Genomic DNA, 23,746 nt, shown 5'->3' with positions numbered 1-23,746 from the left:
ACATTTGACCGAGTGCTTTAGTTGGGCTACTTTCTAGATACAAATATTCATACCCTTCCAGTGTGAGTATATCTTAAACTACTAATAAACTGTTTTAAAAGCCTCAAATGTAATTTAAAAACACAAAGAGTAGCTGGACAAGAATAAAATAGCAACAGACAAGCAGCCTCTTGAAACATGAGAACAGATACGTATAAACCGGTACTGCCTATAAATACAAACATGCTCTTAATTGTAGCTTTATTTTATTTATGTTTTATGTTTTACTTAATTTCATTTTACTTTACTTTGTTTGTGACTCCTGTACTTTTGACATGACGATACAAATCTTGAATAATCATAATAATAATACATTTTATTTGTAATGCACTTTTCATTGTTAAAAACAATCTCGAGATGCTACAGAGTAAAACACAATTAAAACAGAATAAAAAACTGGTTTAAGAACAGCACATTTACTAAAATGCTTTTTTTTTCAGGCCCTTCTTAATCAGTAATATCTGATTACGTCGACATACTTGTACATACTTATGTAAGGTTTTGAAGGCAGGCCTTTTTATTTGTAGTTGAGTGGTTCTATTAGTTCTTGTACTTCAGTTAAAATCCTCACCTGAATACACCACCGTCCGGCGGCACCGACGAGCTGCAAAACATGTTTGATTGTTTTCACTCAGGCAAAACGGAAGTCTCCTGTTTCCTGCCCGTAGTTGGGTCCTGTACAGCAGCCCGTGCGAGGCTGTCCTGGAGACCCCGCGCCGCCTGCACCTCTATCGTCTCGGGTGAGTTTGTTACAAATGTAGAGATTTCTCTATTAATACAAATAACTGCAACAAAGCTGCAATATTCACGCCGCTGCAACGAAGCCCGCGAACTGCACGGCGGGGCCGCGGGGCGCCTCGCCGCCGCACGGCCCCGCTAACGTAGTCGTTTTCCAGCGAATTCCCAAGCATAACCCCCCCCCCTCCATCCAAAGAGTATCCCAACATTTACTCATATTTTTTGCTCGCATTTGGGAGATAGATAGCTTTCGCCGCGCGGCTGCGTTCACTCCCGTCGGTGACCGGGGACCGTCGCGTCGGGGTCCGGCCGAGGTGCCGCCGGGGCAACGCGGGTGTTTAAAACTGTGTCACTCGGTGGTTTGTTTTGAATGTCAAAGGCTCAAGCTAGCTGTGCGTCTGAATATTGTTGATAGCTGGTGGCTGGGCTTAGCTAGGCTAGGCTAGGCTAACGAACCCCCCCCTCCTCCCCTCCGAACCGAGATGCTTTGAGATGCTGGTGAATAAAGAGGTGAAACAGGGGGAAATGCTTCGGTTAATATGAGTCACGGGTGGCTCTTGTTGCCGTTAGATGCCGTGTGATATAACGAATCGGTGAAATGTGCACGACAGAAGCTGAAAACAGCAGCTAGCATGTAGCTAGCCTGCTTGCAGCGTCGCTCCATTCATATCCTGCGCACTGGCGGCGGCTCGGACCGAGCAATGGCTACGGATCCGCTGCCTTTCTGAGAGCGGCAACCGGGGGACGTAGCCGCGCTCATATATGCGCGTCTGCACAATGTGGTTTTTTTGTTGAAGAGGAAACTGTGTGCGCACTTGGGGAGACTTGGTGGTAAATTCGGCGACAGTCCCGCACTCCGGATCTTTTTCAGGCTGCGTGAAAACCGCGCGTTTTCAGTTTGTTGTCTAATTGCCGTGCGCGTTTCCTCGCCTTCACGTCACAGCAGCATCAGGTCTTTCCTTTTGTTATTGTTTATATTCGTAAACGTGTTACAACTGATGATGGAGGTGGCCTTGTGTGTTTAAACTCTTAAGTTGTATTTTTCTTATTTAACCATATTGTTCAGTAGAAGTGTCAGTGTAGTCCGAGTTTGCTTTAGTCTCACAAAGACAGCAAGGTGTAATGTTTTCAGTCATTACGGTAAATTCATTATGAAACAACAGGAGATGAACAACAATAAAAATGAATCTAAGATATGATAAAACTTTATTTGTCCTGGTGGGAATTATTGTTCAGAAGAAAGTGGGAGGGAGCGCAAATATATAGAGCAAAATATAAACAAAGATGATCAAGAACGCAAAAAAACCTAATGTAAACAATCCCGGAGATTCAGCCATGTAGAATATCGGGTTTCTGTATTTGGTCTACTGTGATTTAGTAAGAACAATTATTTAATCAAATAATCATTTCATAACAACAGCGAGCTGAAGCTGGCTGAACGACTGCAGTTAACAAACTGTGTGTACGGTACTTTCTGAAGGGTAATTAAGAATTAGAAGCATCATTTAAAGTTGTTTGGAATGTTATTGAGTCTCCTGCGGTATGTTAGGGGTTTTTGTGTGTTGTAGTTTAATGTGTAGTTAATCATCAACGCAGCAAAATAAATGTGGGATAACTATAAGATTGCTGGAACGATCCCAGGGTTCCCACGGGTCAGGTAATTCCTGGAATATCAGGCTATTCCTGGAATATCAGGCATTTTAAAAAGTATTTCCAGACTGGGAAAATCAGGGGATTTGATCTTTTTTATTCTTCTTTTTTTTTAATATCAGAGAATTTTGTTTGTAGCATGTTTACATTTTAGTTGCCATTTCTTTTATTATTATTATTATTAATTTGGGGTTAAATTATTATTATTAACTGGGTTATTTTATGAGTGGTTGTTATGATTACTTACTGTTATGATCAACAACACAATGAATGTGTTTCATGAAAAGTTGCTCAACACAAAGACGGCCTGTTTTTACCTTCGTTAAATGTCCTGACATTTCAGCTTTTTTTAAGTCAGTGAAAGTCTGGAAAAAGTCAGGGAATCTGACACTTTGAGGGGGAACCCTGGAATCCAATAATATCAGTTTAATTTCTGTCTGTAAAATAATGTGACACTGAGGCAGAGGAGCGTTTGAAGAAGCCGTTGATCACCATCAGATGTAGATTCCTGTTACAAAGACACGTATCTGACTATTCCAGCCAACAACCGAAGCATTAAATACAGAGCTAGAATAAAACAATTCAGTGCAGTTATAATAACAAAATGACAGAAATGCAGCTGGACAACGCACGAGAAGAAGATTATTGATAATCAGTGGATTTTAAACCGTTTTCCCATCTTTAACAGTTGTCATGGATGATGAAGATGGCAGGTGCCTTCTAGATGTAATTTGGTAAGTCATCGCCGACGCCGTGAAAGATCCGTTTTATATTTAACAAGCCGTTCAGTCACGTCTTTCATCTTTTCCTCGCTGTCGTGAATCAACTTGTTTTCTCCCGCAGTGACCCAGAAGCTCTCAATGACTTTCTTCATGGATCTGAGACCCATGTGAGTAAGAGCGAAAGCAAGTGAACAAAGACACGTATGTTAGGACGGTGATTTATATGCTTACAGGACGGGGATTTGTAATTGACATGATTCGGAGTCTCAGTTTGGTAGGGGGCGTCGCATGGCTTGGTACTTCAGTCACTTTCAGATCACACGTTGATGCACCCTGAATCCCACGTCCCTCAACCCCTTTATTTCTACTTTTTTTGTTTATTTTCTTCCTCTGCTTAAAAGTCTTTGCTTCGATTGCACCGTTTATGTCCTCAGCCTGCCTTCCCCTGTTTTTATGAGGCTAATTCACACAATGAAAGATGCTCATTACTAACGCTCCCCAACTCTGTGTTATTCCTATCATTTTGCCCCTCTGTCGCTTATCTTTTTGCTGGTTCTTTACGATCTCTGGACTGTTTTTCTGTCCTTTTCCTTGCCCCCTCCTCTGTTTGATGGTCTGTATGTTTCTCTGTCCTGGTGGCTTTTTGCCTGCTGGTTTGGGTGCCTTTGGTTTCTGTTTGTCCCATCCTGGGTGGATGTGTCTGTAGTTGGACACTGACGACCTGTTGGATGGTTCGAGTGACCCCTCCAGCTCGTTCTTCTCTACCACTGGGGTGAGTAAAATCCCCCAATCCTCCTCCTCTTCCTCCTCCTGTTTTCTATCCATCTATGTAGCATGCTTCTCCAAATACCCTTTTCCACTAACATATATACAAGCTTTGATTTGCTGCAATCTCCCAACAGGGTTTTGTGGTTGTTTACGGTGTTACAAGAGCTTTTTGTGGGGGGTTTTAATGTCTGCATTTCTGTGTTACCTTGATCACGCTCAAAACCGCCATCACACCGAGCCATCAGGTTCACCCGTCACCTGGTTTCACTTGCCTCCTGCTTTCCTTTAAGGGCCATGTCCCAGAGGTCCAGCCTGCAGTCCAGCTGTCGGCCAACGAGCCGGCGGGCCTCCCCAGGGTCAGCGTTGACCTGGACTTCCTGGAGGATGATGACATCTTGGGAGGATCCCCGGGTGGCGAAGGCGGGAGCAATGGCATTGGGACAAATCACGAGCCATGTGACATCCTGCAGCAGAGCTTGGCCGAGGCCAACATCACAGAGCAGAGCCTACAGGAGGCCGAGGCTGAGCTGGACCTGGGCTCCTTTGGGATTCCAGGCCTCACGCAGGTGGTGCAGACGCTGCCTGACGCCGGCCTCTCTGGGGCCGGAGGCGCCACCGTCGGTGTAGGCATAGGTGTTGGTGTCGGGGGAGCAGCGGCTATTTTCCCCGGGTCGGCCCCGAGCACCACGGCTACTCCTCCCAACGCCACGGCCGACATGCTGGGGTCAGTGCTGGCTCAGCAGGGCCTCCAACTCCAACCCCAGGTCATGAACAAGGCCATTAGTGTTCAGCCGTTTATGCAGCCGGTGGGACTGGGGAACGTGACGCTTCAACCCATTTCAAGTCTCCAAGCTCTTCCTAACGGGAGTCAGTCTGGACATTTGGGTATCGGACAGATTCAGGTTGTGGGTCAGCCCACAGTCATGACTATCAATCAGTCTGGGCAGCCGATCCTGGCTAAAGCCATGGGGGGTTACCAGCTGCACCAGTCTGGGCCAGAGGTATCAGGTGCTGGTGCTCAGGCGGGGCTTGGAGGCTCAGGTGGTGGACTTCTGATCCAAGGTAACAAAGCCACGTTGGGACCTCCAGCTTTAAACGGACCAGCTGTTTGTGTCAGCAGCACGAACAGCAGCAGTGGCGTCACGATGACGGCTCCCGCCGGGCTCGTGGGCTTCGGCAGCACCGCTCTAAGTTCAGGAATCGGAGCCCAGACGCAAACTCAAGGCCAAATCATGCAGAATGTGATCATCCAACGCACACCAACACCCATTCAGCCTAAACCCCCCCAGGGGGGAGCCATCCAACCCAAACTCTTCAAACAGCAGCAGCAGCACCCACAGCCAGCAGCCCAGCCCCTACAGAACGACGCCCACAAGGCTCTCGGGCTGCAGCAGATTCCCGTCTCTGCGGCTCAGAACGTAGCCTTCCTCACGGGGAAGCCGGGCTCCAACGTTGTCCTGAGCACTCAAGCCACTACACAAGGCTCTCAGTTTCAACAAGCCCTGTTCAAGCAACAAGCAGCACAGCAATCTGGCAAGCCCCTCAGCGTACACTTGTTAAACCAACAAGGCAGCATCGTTATTCCCTCTCAGACAGTCCTGCAAGGTCAGAATCACCAGTTCCTCCTGCCACAGCTGCAAGCAGGCGGGCAGATCCTGACCCAGCACCCCGGGGGGCACATCATCACTAGTCAGGGTCCTGGGGGACAGCTCATTGCCAACCAGATCAACTTAAGTCAGATGTTGACGTCACAGGGCCACTCTGGGGCCCACATCCTGTCTGGACCCATCCAGCTCCAGTCTGGCCAGATGGGCACCCCCACCCTCTTTCAGATGCCTGTCTCGCTGGCTCAGAGTCAAAGCCAGACACAAACCCACACCGTCTCAGGTCATGCCCAGACAGTCATACAGGGCATGCCCATCCAGAACTCCCTGACCATGCTCAGTCAGGTGGAGGGTCTGAGCCCCGCCGTCAGCCTTCAGCCCGCCCTGCAGCCTCAGCCAGGCGGAGTCCCCAGCAGCACCGGAGCGGCGACCATGGCTCAAGGCCAGCCGGGGGAGTGCGTCACCGTGCTGGGCAGCTCCACGGACCAGGCGGTTCACCCGGCCCATCAGCACGCACCGCAGTCCTCCATCCTCGCCATGCAGCCGGCGTCGTCTGTGGCAACCACAGTACCTTGCTCTTCTCCGTCCTTGTCTGTGTCCACCTCTTCCTCTGTCACAGCAGTGGGGCTGGTCCCCCATCAGGCTCAGCACAGTCCGGGGAGGCTACTGTTCACCAACCAGGGCTCCAGCATGATCCTGAGCCAGGAGTCTCTGCAGATGTTCCTGCAGCAGGTCAGTGTGACTCTCTCTGCACGTTTCATTGTGTACTGCAGTTACCAATTAAAAAATAAATAACATGCACGAGTGTTCTCTTGGTCTGACCTCTTTGGTTTACTATTTTATTCCCCCCCCCCCTCCCTCCAAACCCCCTCCCTCCCTCCCTCCCTCGTCCTGAAATGGTAAATGTACTCCTATCAGGAGCAGCTCCACCAATCAGACAACGAGTCCACCCCCTCTGTGGGCGTCCCAGCGTCTGTAATCGTCAGCAGCAACAGCGTCACTGCTCCGGCCCCCGCTGTCCATGACAGCCAATTAACTGACTCCTGGGTGGGTCAGAGCCCTTCCCCCGGCCCCTCCCACACGGCAGCAGTGGTAAAGCAGGTAGAAACGCCCCCCCCCCCCCCCCACCCCTTTATGTTAAGCCCCACCCACTTGTTGTTGCTGCTGCTGCTGCCGCCACAGTGTTAGGATTCCTTCTCCCGTCACTGCTCTGTGCTCCTCTTCAGCATCCGTCCTCTGCTTCCATCGCGCTCACACTTCATCTCCTCAACAATGACTCGCTTGTAGCTTCTGTGTTCCCAACGTGCTTTTTGTTTTCCTGTCAAGCCATGATTATCCCAGCTGTCCATGTGTGTTGTGTCAGCCACTGTGCTATTTCACTGTTAAGCTGTATGCATCTCTGTAGAATGTCTTTTTTTTAACTTACATTTTTAACTAATTGGTCTTTTTCATCCATTCTAATTTCCTAGAATATAAAAACCACATGCTCATGCTTTTAATAGAAGAGCTGCAACTTGTTCACCTCTTTACTAATTCTCTGCTTGATCAGAATCAACTCACCTTCATCTGTCTCATTACCGACTGATCAATCAATCAATCAATCCATACCTCTCAACATATACGCATCGTTTAGATTCCCCATGTGCCCCGACCCTGACCCGTGTAATGACCCCCAAAACCAGACCAGGTCCTCAGATCACCCCCAACTTCTTTAAAACTTTTAAATTCTTGCTTTTTGTCAACTGCGTTTCCTTTTTTTGGCTCATTAAATGATTAATTCTCCTTTTTTAATGTTGTAATCCTAGAAAACCAATCGGTCGGCTTCTACTACTCTTACTTCAGCTACTACTAGATCTTAACACTTTGCTTTTGTATTGTTTGATGTTGTTCTCCCCACGTTAGTGTGAGTGTTTTCTAACTGGGGCTGGGCGATAATTCCTGTTTCCAGTGGAATTGTGATTATATTGATCATCATTATTTTTAACTGCCGTGCAAATGAACCATTTCACGCAGGTCATGACTAAACGGCCAACAAAATGATTTCTGAGGTTTGTTTTAGTCTAATGCGATGCGTAACAGTGGAACACTGGTTTTAAAGCCAGTGAATCATTTCTCATGCATGCATGTGCATCGTATCATAAGATATATTTATATCCTGATGAAGTTTCTGATCCAGTCATATCGCCCAGCCCTGCTCTGGTTCTGGTGTCAAATCTCCAGCCGTGTACTAGAATCATGTTAACTATTTACCGTGTGCATGCAGAACCTTCCGTGTGTGATTTTCCTGAGTTAAAATATTGTTTGCATTCTTGAATCAAATGTCAGTCGATTCCGCTTCTCCAGGTCCCCTCCAGTGGACACCAGCAGTCCCTGAAGATCCAGAGCTTGTCGCCCTCGCCGGTGATGACCACTCACGTGGCGGCGCCCCCGGTGGCCGACAGACCCCAGCCTTCCCAGTCTCCCCTCACGCTGAGCCAGCAGATCCAGTCGCCGCATCACCAACAGCAGTCGCGTCCTCCCTCTCAGCCCCAGCCTCAGTCTCTGACCCCCTCCCGATCCTGCACGCCCTCGTCCCACCCTCAGCTCTTCATCGTCCACAACCAGATGGCCGAGTCGCCCCAGCCGGCTCCCCAAGGCCAGCCCCAGCAGACGCACATTCAAGTCCAGCTCCAGCCTCAGCCCCGACCGGCCTCCCAGCCCGCCCCTTACCAACAAGACATGCCCCCCATGTCGCAGTCGCCCAAGCCTCCCGCCGCGGCACCACCAACACCACCCGCACAGCTCCAGTTCACCACTCTGCCCGTCAGCACGCCGGCCCCCGCGGTGGTCAAAGCCCAGCTCCCCATCCAGGGCCTGACGGCGGAGCAGCAGCACCACCTGCAGTTAGTAGGAGCACAAATCCAGACGCTGTCGGGCATCACGCAGCCGTCGCCGCAGCAGAAGCAGCTGCTGGAGAAGCTGCACCAGGTACTGTCCCACGGAGTCCGACACGTAAAATTGGTTAGATATATTTTAAGGAGGGCAGAAACATCCCAAGTGTGATTAGTTTTCACGCTTTACACTTTAAAATGAACACAACCAGTCCACTTTGGCTTCTAGGAGCTCTATGAGCCCTCGTGTCCAGAAGTAAAGCATGGTGTGGTGATGCGTCCTCAGGTGCAGCAGAACATCCTGCTGCAGGCCAAGCAGTCGGCTCAACCTCAGGCCGGCAGTCAGTTCAGCTCCCAGCTAGACGTGTCTGTCGACACCGTGGTCATCGCACCATCCGGCCAACCGGCTCAGCTGCTGTCGGTGCTGCAGCCGACGCCGGTGCTCGTCAAAGCTCCTGCTACAGGTTGGACACAACTCATTGGATTCAGCAGGACCCTGAACGCACCGCAAAGTATTTCCCTTTTTGTAATGATTCCTTTCTTCTCGTCTTAGCGCCAAGTGACTTACAGGTATTCTCAGGAGCCCAAGGGCCAGCTGGAGCAATGGTGAATCAGCCTGTCACTCCTTCAAGCCTTACCCAGCCTGCACAGGTACAAACCTCACCTCCAGGACACGCATGCTTCTGCAACTTTCAACCCTGAATCTGAAAAAAGACTGTTTTTAAAACGGATTTCCCCGCAGGTTCAGCCAAAGCCAGGAGTGATCAGCTCAGTGGGGGGGATGACTCTGGGGAAAGGTGGGATGCAGATCCAGGTGTTGGGAGCAAGTCTTGCTCAGATGCCTGCTCCGCAGCCCCCAGCTCCAGTTCTAACTCAGGTAAAAGGGGGCGGGGCCACTGCATGCTCGCCAGAAAAAACCACCTGGAAGCTCGAAGGTGTGACCTCTGATTTTGAATGTTTGTTCCCGTCACAGACGACAACAATGAAGATGCCTTTCAGTGCAGAGCCCAGCAAGGAGGCCAGGTGTGTGCCACATGCATTTCATTCATTTATTTTATCCATGACTGATCCTTTTTTATCTAGCTGTTGATTCCAGGGAATGAAAAAGCTTTAAACATTTAAAACGTACAATGTAAGAGAACGACATGACTTGTCTTTTTCCTCCTTAAGCCGAAAAAATCTATTCATAAATAAATACAATAAAGTAAATAAACGGATATGAAATCTACACATATACACGGATACTTAATAGTTACTGATGACTAAGTAAATAATAGCATATATGTTATAGGTTATAGGTAATAATGATGGTGATGAATGAACCACATGCATTTGAATGGAGATGTGTGTAACTGGCCTCTGCAGGATGCTGGAGCAGCTGAGGAAACAGCAGGGTTCAGTGCTCCACCCAAACTACAGCGCTCCGTTCCACTCCATCGAGGACACGCTGCACAGACTGCTGCCTTACCACCTCTACCAGGGAACTGCCAACACGTCTCAAGACTACCAGCAAGGTAAGGACCGCCCTCTGGTGACGCACGTCCACAGTCCCATGGTCGTGATCTTCATCGTGTCGCTCCTCTTCACAGTGGACGATGAGTTCGAGACGGTCTCCTGCCATCTGCTGAAGCGGACGCAGGCCATGCTGGATAAGTATCGCCACCTGCTGTTCGCCGAGTCCAAAGTAAGTTGATAGCCCGTCCTCGCGCCGCGTCCTTGTCGTCCTCGTCTTTGTGCTGAGTTGATGTTGAACTGATGGTTACTGGCGTTTGAACCTGAGCAGAGACTGGGCCCCTCGGCAGAGATGGTGATGATCGACCGGATGTTCATCCAGGAGGAGAAGATCGCCTTGAGTCAGGACAGGATTCTGGCCAAGGAGAGACCAGGTACGGGGTTTCCTCATCTGCTGATCTCAGTTAGCTTCATGCTAATATTCAGTATTCTACAAACGGTTCTGTTTGTTTCTTTGCAGAGGAGTTTGTGGCGAACGCTCGCATGTTGGAGAGTGTCATTTCATCCCGACAGAAATCCTCTTCAGCCGAGGCCACGTCAGTGAGCGGAGCTGCTGCTGGTCCTGGTCCTGGTCCAGCACCATCAGCTCCTGCCCCCGCCCCTCCCCCACACATCGCCCCCGCCCCTCCTCCTCCAGCTCCACCTCCAGCTCCAGCTCCTGCTCCTCCTCCGGCTCCGGTTCTGGTTCCTGCTCCTCCTCCAGTACCTCCTTCCACCCCGTTCCCCCCTACCAAATTAGTAATAAAGCATGGTGGGGGCGGGGCCTCCGTGTCCTGGTCCAGCAGCTGCCCACCACCTCCGGCTGCATCGGGCCGGCTGGCCGAAACCACCAGCCAGAGTTCCTCCTTCGGTCGTGCTCCTGCAGCTTCATCATCATCCTCGTTCTCCTCTTCGTCATCAAACTCTCAAGCAGCCGACGACGACGCTCTCCCGCAGAGAACCAGCAAACCGCCGATGAAGACCTACGAGGCTCGCAGGAGGATCGGCCTGAAGCTGAAGATCAAGCAGGACCAGACGGGGTTCAGCAAGGTGGTCCACAACACTGCCTTAGACCCAGTGCACACACCCCAACCTCAGCAGAGCAGCCAGTCCACCTCCCAGCCTCAGACCCAGACCCAGTTTGAGGCTGCTGCGCCGCACCCAAAGGCCCTCCCTTCACCGGCTCCTCCTGCTACAGTCATCAGAACTCAGTCGCCCGTTTGCACTGCTTCTTCTGCCTCATCGGTCACCACGGCAACCACTCGGTGTGACCCGCCACTGAGAGGTACCGTGCCCCCCGCCTCAGCCCCGTCTTCCTCTACCTCTTCCTCTCATACATGGTCCTCGTCCACCACCACCACCTCCTCCTCCACCCAAATGAACGGGACGGTGGAGCACCACGACGCGGGTCGCATCAAACACAACTCTGCCTCCACTGCCACGCCCTCACAGACGACATGCCGCCTCCCCCTTCGGAAGACCTACCGGGAGAACATTAGCCCCCGGGTCAGACCCGGCGTCCCGGGGGGCGGGGACGAGAGTCTGTCCTACCCCAGACCCACGCCGTCGCCCCCCAGGCACGAGGCCTCGTCCCCCCCCTCAGAGCGGACAGTCATAGCCAGTGTGAAGGTGGAGAAGCGAGGCAGGGAGGAGGCGGGCCACGAAACGGGCCGTTTGGGGGGGCTGGACGAGATGGACGAGGTGTTTAACCGCGGCGTGAAAACCACGCACCACCATCATCTCCCACCGCTGCTGGACAGGGAGAGAGGGGAGGGGGCCAAGGACAGAGGGGAGGAGCACGCCGCCCCAGAGGCGGATGTAAGTAAATACAAGCGGGCGAGTGGGAAGAACAGACACCGGGCAGGGGGGGCGTACAGGGTGGACCAGCATGCCCCGGGGCCCCCCTCTCCGGAGTCCTCCTTCACGCGAGACTCTTTGCTTCCTGCCAAACGCTGCAAGTCGGACTCCCCCGACATGGACAACGCCAGCTTCTCCAGCGGCAGCCCCCCCGACGACTCCCTGAACGAGCACCTGCAGTGTGCCATCGACAGCATCCTGAACCTGCAGCAGGAGCCCTCCGCCCGCGGCCACCACATCAAAGGGGGGCACAGCCGGGCCCACCAACACCAAAGCCAGCGCCCGGGGGGCTCGGCCGCCTCGTCCCACAGACCCTCAGTCCCGCCCTCCTCCTCCTCGGCCGCCTCCTCGGCCTCCTCCCTGGCCCAGCACCCTCAGGTCGCTGGGCGGGGCCACAACGGCAGCCTGGTCCCCCAGACTCAGAGCAGATAACAGACCCTCGGCCCCGGGCCGGACTGACGGAGGGGGGGCTCACTGTACTACTCCGCCACGCTGTGGTGCCTCTGTTTGTCCATTTGAATTGTCCAGACATTTCTTTGTGGTGCGTTACGTCCCCCTGGTGGAAACAAGTGAGCGTGGGGTCAAAGGTGAACCTTCTTATGCCTTCTGTGTGTGTTTCTCTCTTCACCTGAGCTCCAAGGAACCAGATGAAATGGTCAAAGCATTATTTTTCTTTTTCTCCATCAGTATTCGTACATTCCTTTCCCGATCACCGTCTCACCCGTCTCACCCGTCTCACCCGTCTCACCCGTCTCACCCGTCTCACCCTCACTGGTTCGTCTCCTGGTTTAAAACAATGTCTCGATAAGAACCATTACAACAGTTCAGAGGTCAACAACCTGTGTTTTTTTGTTAACTTCCCGACGTCTGAGAGGATGCAACCAGTTTTATTCACAGTCTCATAATACAACTCGATATACTATAGTATATACTATAGTATATACTATAGTATATACTATAGTATATCCTAATATACTTCTCTTCCCAACCACATTAAAATCCTCCTGTCATACAGATGATGAATTAATTTCACCTCTTCATCAAGAATGCTCTGCCATCAGCCTCGACCTCCCGATGCTCCGTCTCACATGTGGAAGTGTTGATTGTTTTCCTTTGACTCTTGGGTAATGTAGTGCCGTACTGTTGATGTTTTCTGCCTCTAATGTCAGATGAGGTTTTTGTTTCTTCACCACACACACACACACACACACACACACACACACACACACACACACACACACACACCCCTCTGCTGCTTGTGATGCCAGGTTAGGACTTTCTGCATTTCAGTCAGCAGGGGGCAGACCGGTTTAAGCCGTCTGTCAGTCTCATCTTTCTGTCTCACTGCCTCCCGTCTGTCTCTCTGAGTGTCTCTCCTCTTCTTTTTTTTACGCCCGGTGGACAATTCAGAACACAAACGCAGCACAAGCATTGAAACGGGGGAGAAAAAAGGAACAATAATAATGTACAAAAAAGACCGTAAGAGAATTTGAAGTATAGTATTACAGATTAATTTTGTATTGTATTTATTGTGTATAATGACACTTTTTAAAAAGAAATGTACATTTAGTAAAACTGTAAATTAAACCTTGCTTCTTTTATGAAACCGTCCAGGTGGTCTCGTGTTTGTCTTCAGGGATGATACTGTGTGGTGATGGAGGTTTTCTTTCAGACGGCCACCAGGCGGTGCATGGAAGCGTAGCAGTAACTTTGACTGATGAAGGGAAAACCCGTCACATGTGAGACGTTACAGTCGAGCAGAGGAACGCTGCAGCACGAGGAATCAGTTAGCCTTCAAAATATGCAGAAGCACACTGATGTTGTGTCATGTTTTATAAAAATAAAAAAAAACTCCACCCAAATAATGTATGCACCCCCTGGTCCTCCTCCTCCTCCTGCAGGTCCACGCCCTCTCACCACAGCTCATCGGCCCACAGCGTTGCCAGGCATCCCTGTTACAAGCAGCCTGCCGTGGCCTCGCTGAGTCCTACTGTCTGCTGCTGCTCTCCCAGAGATCACAGAGAGGAAGCTTGCCAGATCATCTGAAACACATTAGAGCCCCGGAGAAGAAGTCTGATCCAGCCGAGGCTTCCCATTCGCTGCCGGAGGTACACCCATACATGTAGCAGCAGCTCTCCGAGACGCTGTTTGTCTCCTCAAGTCCACATATTTTCCAGAGGGCAGAGAGAGAGGGATCCAGGCTTGAAGAGGTCCGTGCTTTCCCCATAATAACCTGGTAAATACTCGTTTTAACTTGTACTTGCATGCCCAGATTGTGATGCCGTCGTGGAAACCTGATGTTAGTGTTAATATCACAACTTTGCTGCAGAATTAATGAAAAGGGGAAACTTTCTGTGTGTGAACAGCTTTCCTTCCTGTTGGATGTTAAAGTAGTTGTTGCTCCTTGTGTGTTACAGTTCTGAATCCGTAAAAGAAAAAAACCCACAAGGCATTTTCCACCATCCTTAAACTTTAGAAGTCTGAACCAAACCTTTTGATTCACACAGAAAAGCCTGTCAGCAGCTCGGCTGGCACGCTGCCTTGGTTTTTTTACCATTTAACGACTCCTGTAGATCTCCCAGCTCGCCATTTTGACCAGCAGAAGTTTCCACACTGGTCTTGTGACATGTCAGGGCTGCGTTGCCTGTTTTCTCAGGGCAGATCTTTTATTTATAGTTCAGATGGGATTATGGGGAGAGTGAAGCGTCTCACCTTCGTGCCTTTGTGTTCATGTAAAGAAAGAAAAGAAAGGGAACGTAGTTCATGTTCCAGCGAGAGGAGCCTATAAAGGAATGTCTTACTCATTTCACTGTAATTAAACGAGCCGTGCCTGTGTGTGATCCCCACATCGGGGTTGGGTCTGTGAGGTTTCCAGCCGAACACCAACTTTTTCCAGGCCTGTGCTGAAGCAGCTTGGCAGAGTCCCGCTCCAGATTCCACATCCTTGCTCTGGACTTGTGGTTTGATATCTCTTTGATGAACCTCCACTGCGTCTCCTTTTCTGTCCACCTTACAGCAGCCAGCGGGGGCAGATTAGAGTTCAGAGGAAACATCGGCCCTATCGTCCCTCTCGGCGTGTGCAGAGGACGCTTCAAGGTCAAAGGGAGCAGCATTCACACAAATACAGGAAAGCCCTAAAACCAGTGGAATCAACAATGTCGCGCTGGGGGAGGAAGAACGTGAAGAAGACACCCGAGGTGATCCGCACCGTCACAGAGGGGCTGAAGTCGCTGTATCGGAAGAAGCTGCTGCCTCTGGAGGAGTACTACGGTTTCCATGACTTCCACTCCCTCAGCCTGGAGGACGCCGACTTCGACAACAAGCCCATGGTGCTGGTGGTGGGGCAGTACTCCACCGGGAAGACCACGTTCATCAAGTGAGACGCCCCCCCACATCACTGTCAAACCTTTATTAGCAGTCCTGAAGTAACAACCTCTCTTTGTGACAGGTATCTGCTGGAGCAGGATATTCCCGGGAGCCGGGTGGGCCCTGAACCCACCACCGACTGCTTCACCGCCATCATGCACGGCGAGGTGGAGGGCGTCATCCCCGGGAACGCCCTCATCGTCGACCCCAACAAGCCGTTCCGCAAACTCAACCCTTTTGGAAACACCTTTCTCAACAGGTGAGGGCCTGGGGGGAGGGGCCTGGGGGAGGGGCCTGGGGAAGGGGGCGGGGTGTAGTGAGTCCACTGAGGCATGGACCGACTATGTGAGAGAACCCAAGAAGGGAAAACAGGGAAGCAGAGATAAGAGAGTTTGGTTTTTTTCGCTCTGTGGAATTTGGAGTCCGTGTGCCAGGTTTCTGAGCTCTCGCCTTATTTGTGGAAACCGTGGAGAAAGGGAGCGATGTCACCGTCAGGGTGATGGAAGCTAATGTACTCCGACAGGAACTGCAATGTACACAAGTTGAAAGAGGAGGTCAGACGGCTCGGGGGCCCCTCGGGGCCAAAGACAAACATGAAGTCACACAGACTTCAGTGAAGTTTACTGTGTTTTTCCATTAAACCCAGAACCCAGTCACATGACCCTCATCTGAGCGGGAAGACACGTGGAGTGCTGGAAATCCTTGAAAACACTTATTAGTGTTAGAATTAGTGTGGTGTTTTCCAGGTTTGAAAAGTGCTTGGATGTAGAATAAAGGTCTTGAAATGTGTGTTGTATGTGATGACATCTATGATAGAACAGAGAAAAGAAGATCTCCATATTTGAGGGACTGAAAACAGCATTTTCTGACATTTCTTTATGAAAAATGACTTTTGATGATGAACAGATGATGAAAATAGTTGGTGATTATATTTCTGTGGATCTGTTAGTGGAATTAGTTTTCCTTTCATTTGTGGTCCTTCTGTAAAAAGCTGTCTCCAAACATCATGTTGGTTGTTTAGAGGACAATAACATCTCATTTAATGTGATGAACAAGTGACATAATAAGTAGACTGAATACTGACCATTGGATTGGTACAAATATGGAGTTTACCACAGCTGGAAGGGGCTGGAAAAGCATGGAAATACACCTGGAAATGCTTGGAAAGTGCTTGAGTTTGGAGAAGGTGGAGGAACCCTGAGCCTAGAACCTGTGATGCCCTCTCTCTCTCTGCAGGGCGTGTTTGCGTCTCTGTTTTGCGCTGACTTCCTGTCCGGGACCGGTGGGCTCGTTAAGCTCATGAGGAAGCGGCGTTGTTGTTCCAAGCCACACATCGTTAGTGGCCGTATTGTTTGATTCTGGCAGCGGTGGTCATTTTCCTTCAGGAAGCTCTCAGCAATGAGAGGCCTGCTCGAACACAATGGCCTTCAGTGGGGGGGGGGGGGGGGGGGGTATGGAGAGGGCAGTCTCATTGACTGCTTTGATAACGGTTCACCATTTTCTCACATGATTTAGATTCTTTTCTTCTGAAACCAAACTGACCTCCGTGACCTCGTTGACCTCACTGACTTGTTCTCCGTGTCACATGTGACCCCGTCTCCCTGGGACCAGGTTCCAGTGCGCCCAGATGCCCAACCAGGTCCTGGAGAGCATCAGCATCATCGACACGCCGGGGATCCTGTCGGGGGCCAAGCAGCGAGTGAGCCGAGGTGAGAGGCGGGACAAAGGTGAGGAGAGGGAATGGGGGGGCGAGCAGAGACGCCGGCGCCTCATAAAACTCATCTAACCCCGGTCCACCGAGCAGAACCAGACCCAGAACCGGGCCCTCATCCTCACAGTGTCACAGCTCACCCTCCATGCATCAAGTAACCCATTATCCTCCACCGACCTGCATGAGAGACTAATCCCTTAACTGAGTCCTCCCTCCGAGGCTCCGCCCACAACACCCTGGAGGCTCCGCCCACAACACCCTGGAGGTCTCCATGAACCAGACTTCTGGGTTCTCTGGATGATCCAGACCGTCCTCCCTGGTCCTGGATCCAGTCCTCTGGTCCGGGCGGTCCTCTGGTCCTGGATCCAGTCCTCTGGTCCGGGCGGTCCTCTGGTCCGAGGGGATCCAAAAAACAATTAATCTTCACGACTAAAGTACAACTAGTAGAGAATCTGAAACGTTTAGTATCATCATGTTGACATGAAAGTACTCAGATTACTTCAGTAAAAGTGGAGTATTTAAATGGAGTGAATGCAGATGTTTGGGTCTCCTCTCTGTTTCCATGACATCTCTCTGAGTCTCCTCCTCTTCCTCCCTCCAGGCTACGACTTCCCGGCCGTGCTGCGCTGGTTCGCCGAGCGCGTCGACCGCATCATCCTGCTGTTCGACGCCCACAAACTGGAGATCTCCGACGAGTTCTCGGAGGCCATCGGCGCCCTGAAGGGCAACGAGGACAAGCTGCGCGTGGTGCTGAACAAGGCCGACATGGTGGGCACCCAGCAGCTGATGAGGGTCTACGGGGCGCTCATGTGGTCCCTGGGGAAGGTGTTCGGCACCCCGGAGGTCCTGCGGGTCTACATCGGCTCCTTCTGGTCCGAGCCCCTGATGGTCCCGGACAACCGGAAGCTGTTTGAGTTGGAGGAGGAGGATCTGTTCAACGACATCCAGAACCTCCCTCGTAACGCGGCGCTGCGCAAACTCAACGACCTGGTGAAGAGGGCCCGCCTGGTCCGGGTGGGTGTCATCGCCGTGACGACGCTGGGTCAGCTTACTGTACTCATGTCGGCTGTGTTGACTGTGGTTCTCTCCGTCGCAGGTCCACGCCCACATCATCAGCTATCTGAAGCAGGAGATGCCGTCCGTCTTCAGGAAGGACAATAAGAAGAAGAATCTGATCTACCAGCTGCCGGTGATCTTCTCCAAGATCCAGCTGCAGCACAACATCTCTGCCGGAGACTTCCCGGACTGTGCTAAGATGCAGGTGAGTCCAGTAAAGACTTGGAACCGTTTTGGCTTGAAATGAACCCTTAAATCTAACACGTTTGTATCGCCACTCTTCTGAAGGAGCAACTGAATGTTCATGACTTCTCCAAGTTCAAAACCCTGAAGCCCAACCTGATGGCGGCCCTGGACGAGCTGCTCTCCGCAGACATCGCCAAGCTGATGCCCCTCCTGCGGCAGGAGGAGCTGGAGGCGGGCGAGCAGCTGGGCGTGCAGGGCGGGGCCTTCCTCGGGACCCGGGCCGGACCCTTCGGCGAGGGCGACCCCTTCACCATGGAGAACGGGGAGGGGGGCGAGGAGGAGGAGGACTGGGTGGTGACCAAAGACAAGCCCAAGTACGACGAGATCTTCTACAACCTGGCGCCCAACGAGGGCAAGCTGAGCGGCAACAAGGCCAAGGACTGGATGGAGAGCTCCCGCCTGCCCAACTCGGTGCTGGGACGCATCTGGAAGCTGTCGGACGTGGACCACGACGGCATGCTGGACGACGAGGAGTTCGCCCTCGCCGGCCACCTGATCGAGGTGAAGCTGGAGGGCCACGGTCTGCCCCCTGAGCTGCCCACGCGCCTGATCCCCCCCTCCAAACGCAGGCAGAAGGGCTCCGACGCGTAGACCAGGATCCGGGATCTGAGAGACACTTCTCTGTCGGCTGTGCTACTGTTTGTTTATGCTCTTGTCCCCCCCCCCCCCCCCCCCCAGACCCGACTCATGGTGTTAGCATCGCCTCGTCCTCTCCGACCGACACAAAGGAACGTACTGTATGAAAGTCCATCCTCCCGGATCTGGATCGAGGCCTCGGAGTCACCAGGTCTGGTTGCTTCTTCCCTTAAAGTCTAGCTTTTTATGACGAGCTTTAAAAAATATATCTGCTTGTGTTTGAATAGCAGACGTGACTCCCGGCTGCACCCTGTAAGTGAGCAGTATTCAGCGTACATCTGACAGAATACGGGGCCAAACGTGTCTTCTGAATCCAACATTCCTTCAGTGAGCGCAGAGGAGTGGCACAGTATTATTAGTGTTGATAATTTATAGGATTCCTGCAAATTTATATCGCTCAAATCATTTGTTTATTGCATTTTTCCAATCAGAACTGGCAGCACACACTTCTAATCCACTTTGATGCTTTTACATGCCACAGATTGTCTTGGTGCATAAACTTTCTACATTATTTTTGTAATTGTTGTTGCTGTTGTTTTGTTTGTACGGGAGCTTCCGCCTCGCTGAGATCACCTCGGGACGGATGACTGATTACTGACTACTGTACACGGCTCCACCAACTGTTCTTATGGTAACTTGTATTGCAACCAAATAAAATCCTCTGACTGTGTGCGTGTTGTATCTGTCAGGGTTAGTTTGGTACACAACGAACCGCTCGGGACTCTTTAACGAGGTCGTTCTTCTTCTGTGGAGCTCGCTGGTCTCTGGGTGACGGGCCAGATAAACACTGAGTCACACTCTCCCCTGCCAAGTACCATACCAACATTTTCCAAAGCTCTCTCGCCCCTCATTCCCACCAACCGAAGCCTTTTCTGTGCCTCTCTCTCACACACACACACACACACACATCTCCCCCATCCCTCTTTACTCTGCATTCACTCCCTCAGCAGCGTCTGTCAGTGGTTCTGATTTGATCCTTAAACACAAATATGTCCCATGTAGAGCCGTGTGTGTTTCACGAGGCGCTCAAGGTCTGCCCCTCCCCGCCTCCCCGTTTCCACTCCTCCATGGAAAAGTAACACAAATGAGAACCAGAGGCGAAGCAGCCCTTTCCTCCCGCTCTCCGGCTCGGTGACTCACGCATGAAGAATGTGGTGGGTTGGCCCCAGAGTTATTAATATCTCCTTTCCTAGGGTCCGCTAAGTTTCCTTTAGGCTTCACACAGGATCTAGACACTGTACCTTTCATGAAAGACGTAAACAACAGCCCCTTATTTGGAGAATTCCTGAGGCGGACCTGCAGCGCACCACACCCTCTCCTGGGTGTTCAGGGAGAAAAGGGAGGGAGGCCATGCATGAAAAAAAAGTCAAGTGAGGTGACGGAATCCAACCCGATGTTCTCGACGAGGAACGTTGGCTCCTCATGTGTTTGAGTGGCTGCAGACGGAATAACAAGATGAATCTCCAGAGAGGTTTAAACAATGCCCATCTGTTACATGAGTCATAAACCTGTGTGTGTGTGTGTGTGTGTGTGTGTGTGTGTGTGTGTGTGTGTGTGTGTGTGTGTGTGTGTGTGTGTGTGTGTGTGTGTGTGCGCGCTACAGAGGAGGATCCCCACCAACACCAGACATCCCCAACAATGAAGCTTACTCAACAAAAGCGGGGTCTCCGTACACGTCACCGTGTTTGCGTGGGGGAATTCCTCACTAACTAAACCTGCTGCGGAGGGAAAACCTGCAGATGAACATCTGGAGAGGAGCGCCACCTGGTGGACACATGACTCCTGGCAACCGGACACAACACAGCCCAATTTGAGATGGAAGACCAGAGGGTCCACAGCACTGAAAACAGGGATGTCCACTCTAATCAGGAGGGGCCGGTGAGGGTCCAGGTGTGCGTTTCAGCCAGCACTACCTCACTGATCCAACTCGTTAAGGTCTTGATTGAAGACCAGGCTCGTTAAGGAGTTGAATCAGGTGTCCGGCCCTTCTTGGATACGATTGGACACCCCTGACCTAGAATGATGTGTGAACTCATCCTTTAAGCTCCTTGTGTCCTACGTTACTATTTAACTGTTACTAACAGTAGTGAGTTGATGCGTCACAAAGGAGTCGACAGTTAGAGAAAGTTTACATTTTTATTATTCATCTGAAAAATGAGCAAACTATGTTGAAAGAGCTCAAAATATTCCCCACGTTTCATGCCGACACATTCGATAAGCAAACCTCCGCATTTAGAAAAGTCATGTAAGAACTATATCTACCACGTTCAGTATCAAAGGTAAAGTTCCATCTGTGTATAAAACATCGTTCCTGTCACCACATGGCACAAGAAGTCACGGCTAAACTGGCTTTTCTTCACAACAAAACAGGCAGATTTTAAACCACTGTAGTCAGTGTTGGCGATACAATGTAGCCGTTCTTTTTAGAAACTGAAATGGTTTTTGATGTCTTTGATCTGTTTCATCATGTCCCCGATCTGCTGGCCCTGTTCCCGGAGGACGTCCTGGACCACCTTCTTCTGGTGGGCGTTGAGCGTCACCGTGGTCCTGGCCGCCGGCGCCTCCTTGTCCACCTGCGTCTTCTGGTAGTCCATCTTCACGTTCACCTGTTTGATGCAGTTGTCCAGGTGTCTCAGCTGGTCGCCGATGGTCTGCAGCTCCTTCTTCATGTCCTTCTCGCTGTTGGACAGGATGGGCAGGCGGCTCTGCAGGCTGCCCAGCACCTTCTTCACCCCGTTCATGATGGTTTCCTGCCGGTACTTTGCGTCTTCGTACTTGTCGGCCAGCCTCTCCGCCGCCTCCCTCAGACTCTTCCTCTCCTCCCGGCACAGACTCAGCTCCTCCAGCTGCTTGTTCTTCTGGCTCGTGAGGAGTTTGACCCTCCTCTGCATCTCCTCGCGGGCCATGTCCTGCTTCAGGATGTACTCCTCACGGAAGACCTGCGTGGCCCTGCTGAGCAGCTGCAGACACTCGGGAGGCGGCGGCGACGTGTCCTTGTCTCCGGCCTTCAGCACCAGAGGATTGGTGGAGCTGCGTGCCAGGATGTTGCGGATGTGCTTCTCGAAGGAGTCGTCGGCGAGGCCGCGGAGGGGGGAGCTGCCGGAGCCCGGCCCCGGATGTGAGCAGAGCAGGGGAGGGGAGGGGGGGCGGATGGAGCTCAGCAGCGGCAGGAGGATGCACTCGTAGGTGCTGGTGATGCACATCATGGTGGCGCCCAACGAGAGGTCGGACACGATGAGAAAGCCACGGACCGGAGCCGACTGACTGGACTGCAGCGGCCTGGTGCAGAGGATGTGCTCCACGATGCAGCGCTTCTCGGCCGCCAGCTCCTGCAGGTCGTCTTTGTCCTCGTCCCCCGACTGGAGGAACTTCTGCAGCTTGTTGACCCAGATCAGACCCACGCTGTGCACCCCGGCTTCATGGGTGCAGTGGTACCTCTGCTGGCACAGGGGGTCTCGGTGCAGCCGGATGGGGCAGGTGAAGTCGAACTCCTGGGGCTCCTCGTCGTCCCCCGTGGCCACCTTGAGGGTGAGCTCCAGCTCCACGCACTCAAACACGTAGAGGGCCGGCACCGCCTCCGTGCCCCGGATCCACTTCTCCACCGCGCCGCTCTCCTCCTCCTCCTCGGACTCCAGCACCACGCAGTGGTACAGCGTGCCCGTCTCCGTGGCGATGACCAGGATGCTGGGCACACAGGGCAGGCAGAGGATGGCACAGGCGTCATAGCCGTAGTTGTCCTCGGCCGCGGGGTACATGGGGAGGGGTCCCACGGGTTTGGTGAGGCTCACGCCGTTGGCCTGGCTCGTGTAGCTCACGTAGGTCTCCCCGTTCTCGTAGAGGACGTACAGAGGGTAGACCAGCTGCCCTCTGGGACCCCCCAGCTGCCGGACGGGGGACGAGATGGGCCCGAAGTCGAAGGCCACCGCGATCTCGCCCAGGGACGCCGCGTAGGAGCGGACCGGCGGGTGCCCGCTGACGTCATCGTCCGACTGGGACACCGACAGCACCTTGGCGGGCGTCTGGGGCGACTTCAGGCCGTAGAACCGCACGCTGTTGTCGGACGTGAGCAGCACCAGGTGGGGCTCGTCGGTCTCGCTCGGGTACCAGGCCGCCTGCCGCAGACTCACCGACGGCGAGCTGGTGAAGAAGCGCTCCGCCACCGGGATGGTCTTGCAGTTGATCCGGCTCCGGCCGCCCTCGAACTCGGACCGCTTGCCCCAGCGCTGCGGGAGCTCCAGCACCGAGACGCCCCGCTGGCCGACCAGCGCGACGTGGTGCTGGGTCGGACTCAGCAGGACCTGGCACAGCTCGAAGAGCGGCGGGTTGATGCACAGCAGGGTCTGGTAGTTCCCGCCGCCGCCGCCGCGGCTGTCATCCGTGTTGAGGTGCCGCAGGTTGGTGGTGTAAAACACGCGGTCCGCGTCGTCCCACACGAACAGGTCCCCGCCCAGGCAGAACGTCAGGTTCTTGGCGACCCCCCTTTCGTTCGCGGCGGGTTCCGAGTCCAACTTCTCCCGTATTTTCTGGAAGATAGCGTGGTTCGGCAGGTCTTCCAGCCACCGCTCTGCGCCAAACGCCGCCATCTTGATCCACCCGCCTTCTTCTTCTGGGTTTTCTTCTGGTTCTGGATTACTGGAGGATTGAAAACAACTTTCAGTGCATAGCGCCACCTACTGTACAGGAGTGTAACATCACGTCGTTTTACAGTGTTCTATTCTACAACCCTGTATTTAAAAAAATAAAAATAACATAGTAATAGTGCCTTTCCGATGATTCTGATCTCCCCTCCGTCTCCTTCTGTTCCCAGCAGGGACGTCACAAAGACTATACATAAATAAATACATAAATAATAAGTAAAAAATAAATAAAAGGTAAAATAAATAAAAAGCCAAATTATTTGGGTTAATAATTGAGGGTTTCTCCAGCCCCCTAAAATACGCCTTTAAACAACGTCACTGGTCCACCCGCCGCCTGTCTCTCTCCCAGGAAGAA

At 52.2% G+C, this 23,746-nt stretch overlaps 3 protein-coding genes across 10 annotated transcripts; 2 read left to right on the top strand and 1 right to left on the bottom strand.

Moving 5' to 3' along the window:
- The first annotated feature begins 616 nt into the window (after positions 1–616).
- On the top strand, positions 617–13,350 carry bicra (BRD4 interacting chromatin remodeling complex associated protein). Of its 7 annotated transcripts, none has more exons than XM_084019760.1 (15): positions 617–779; positions 3,116–3,161; positions 3,271–3,316; positions 3,856–3,921; positions 4,208–6,253; positions 6,440–6,622; positions 7,865–8,488; positions 8,678–8,855; positions 8,945–9,042; positions 9,134–9,268; positions 9,365–9,414; positions 9,757–9,905; positions 9,981–10,075; positions 10,175–10,277; positions 10,364–13,350. In XM_084019760.1, the coding sequence occupies exons 1-15, from the start codon at positions 653–655 to the stop codon at positions 12,169–12,171; spliced, it is 5,754 nt and encodes a 1,917-aa protein (XP_083875886.1). In that variant the 5' UTR covers positions 617–652; the 3' UTR covers positions 12,172–13,350. The 7 variants fall into 7 exon arrangements, with proteins under 7 accessions (XP_083875886.1, XP_083875885.1, XP_083875883.1 ...); XM_084019759.1 differs by having other exon boundaries at positions 10,172–10,277; XM_084019757.1 differs by having other exon boundaries at positions 9,981–10,076; positions 10,158–10,277.
- A 327-nt stretch (positions 13,351–13,677) lies between these two features.
- ehd2b (EH-domain containing 2b) lies at positions 13,678–19,424 on the top strand. 2 transcript variants are annotated; one of them, XM_084019764.1, is made up of 7 exons: positions 13,678–13,975; positions 14,756–15,115; positions 15,188–15,364; positions 16,717–16,832; positions 17,418–17,830; positions 17,913–18,077; positions 18,161–19,424. In XM_084019764.1, exons 2-7 carry the CDS (start codon positions 14,895–14,897, stop codon positions 18,707–18,709), a joined length of 1,641 nt encoding a protein of 546 aa, XP_083875890.1. In that variant the 5' UTR covers positions 13,678–13,975; positions 14,756–14,894; the 3' UTR covers positions 18,710–19,424. The 2 variants fall into 2 exon arrangements, with proteins under 2 accessions (XP_083875890.1, XP_083875891.1); XM_084019765.1 differs by having other exon boundaries at positions 13,680–13,975; positions 16,717–16,814.
- Positions 19,425–20,876: 1,452 nt separating this feature from the next.
- On the bottom strand, positions 20,877–23,652 carry nup88 (nucleoporin 88). The gene has a single exon (XM_084020111.1). The coding sequence runs from the start codon at positions 23,335–23,337 to the stop codon at positions 21,178–21,180; it is 2,160 nt and encodes a 719-aa protein (XP_083876237.1). The 5' UTR covers positions 23,338–23,652; the 3' UTR covers positions 20,877–21,177.
- Positions 23,653–23,746: the final 94 nt, after the last annotated feature.

Source organism: Eutrigla gurnardus (genome assembly GCF_963514095.1).
Source record: "Eutrigla gurnardus genome assembly, chromosome: 10".
NCBI lineage: Eukaryota > Metazoa > Chordata > Actinopteri > Perciformes > Triglidae > Eutrigla > Eutrigla gurnardus.
Note: the sequence above shows the minus strand (reverse complement) of the source record. Positions and strands in the feature narration are given on the sequence as shown.

Excerpts from the sequence above, each read along its gene's own strand:
- bicra (XM_084019756.1), top strand. The coding sequence starts at position 653 with ATGTTTGATTGTTTTCACTCAGGCAAAACGGAAGTCTCCTGTTTCCTG. Across the intron at positions 780-3,115 it reads CTGCACCTCTATCGTCTCGG|TTGTCATGGATGATGAAGAT; the intron begins GTGAGTTTGTTA and ends CATCTTTAACAG. Across the intron at positions 3,922-4,207 it reads CGTTCTTCTCTACCACTGGG|GGCCATGTCCCAGAGGTCCA; the intron begins GTGAGTAAAATC and ends CTTTCCTTTAAG.
- ehd2b (XM_084019764.1), top strand. The coding sequence starts at position 14,895 with ATGTCGCGCTGGGGGAGGAAGAACGTGAAGAAGACACCCGAGGTGATC. Across the intron at positions 15,365-16,716 it reads GGAAACACCTTTCTCAACAG|GTTCCAGTGCGCCCAGATGC; the intron begins GTGAGGGCCTGG and ends CCCTGGGACCAG. Across the intron at positions 17,831-17,912 it reads AGAGGGCCCGCCTGGTCCGG|GTCCACGCCCACATCATCAG; the intron begins GTGGGTGTCATC and ends TCTCCGTCGCAG.
- nup88 (XM_084020111.1), bottom strand. The coding sequence starts at position 23,337 with ATGGCGGCGTTTGGCGCAGAGCGGTGGCTGGAAGACCTGCCGAACCAC.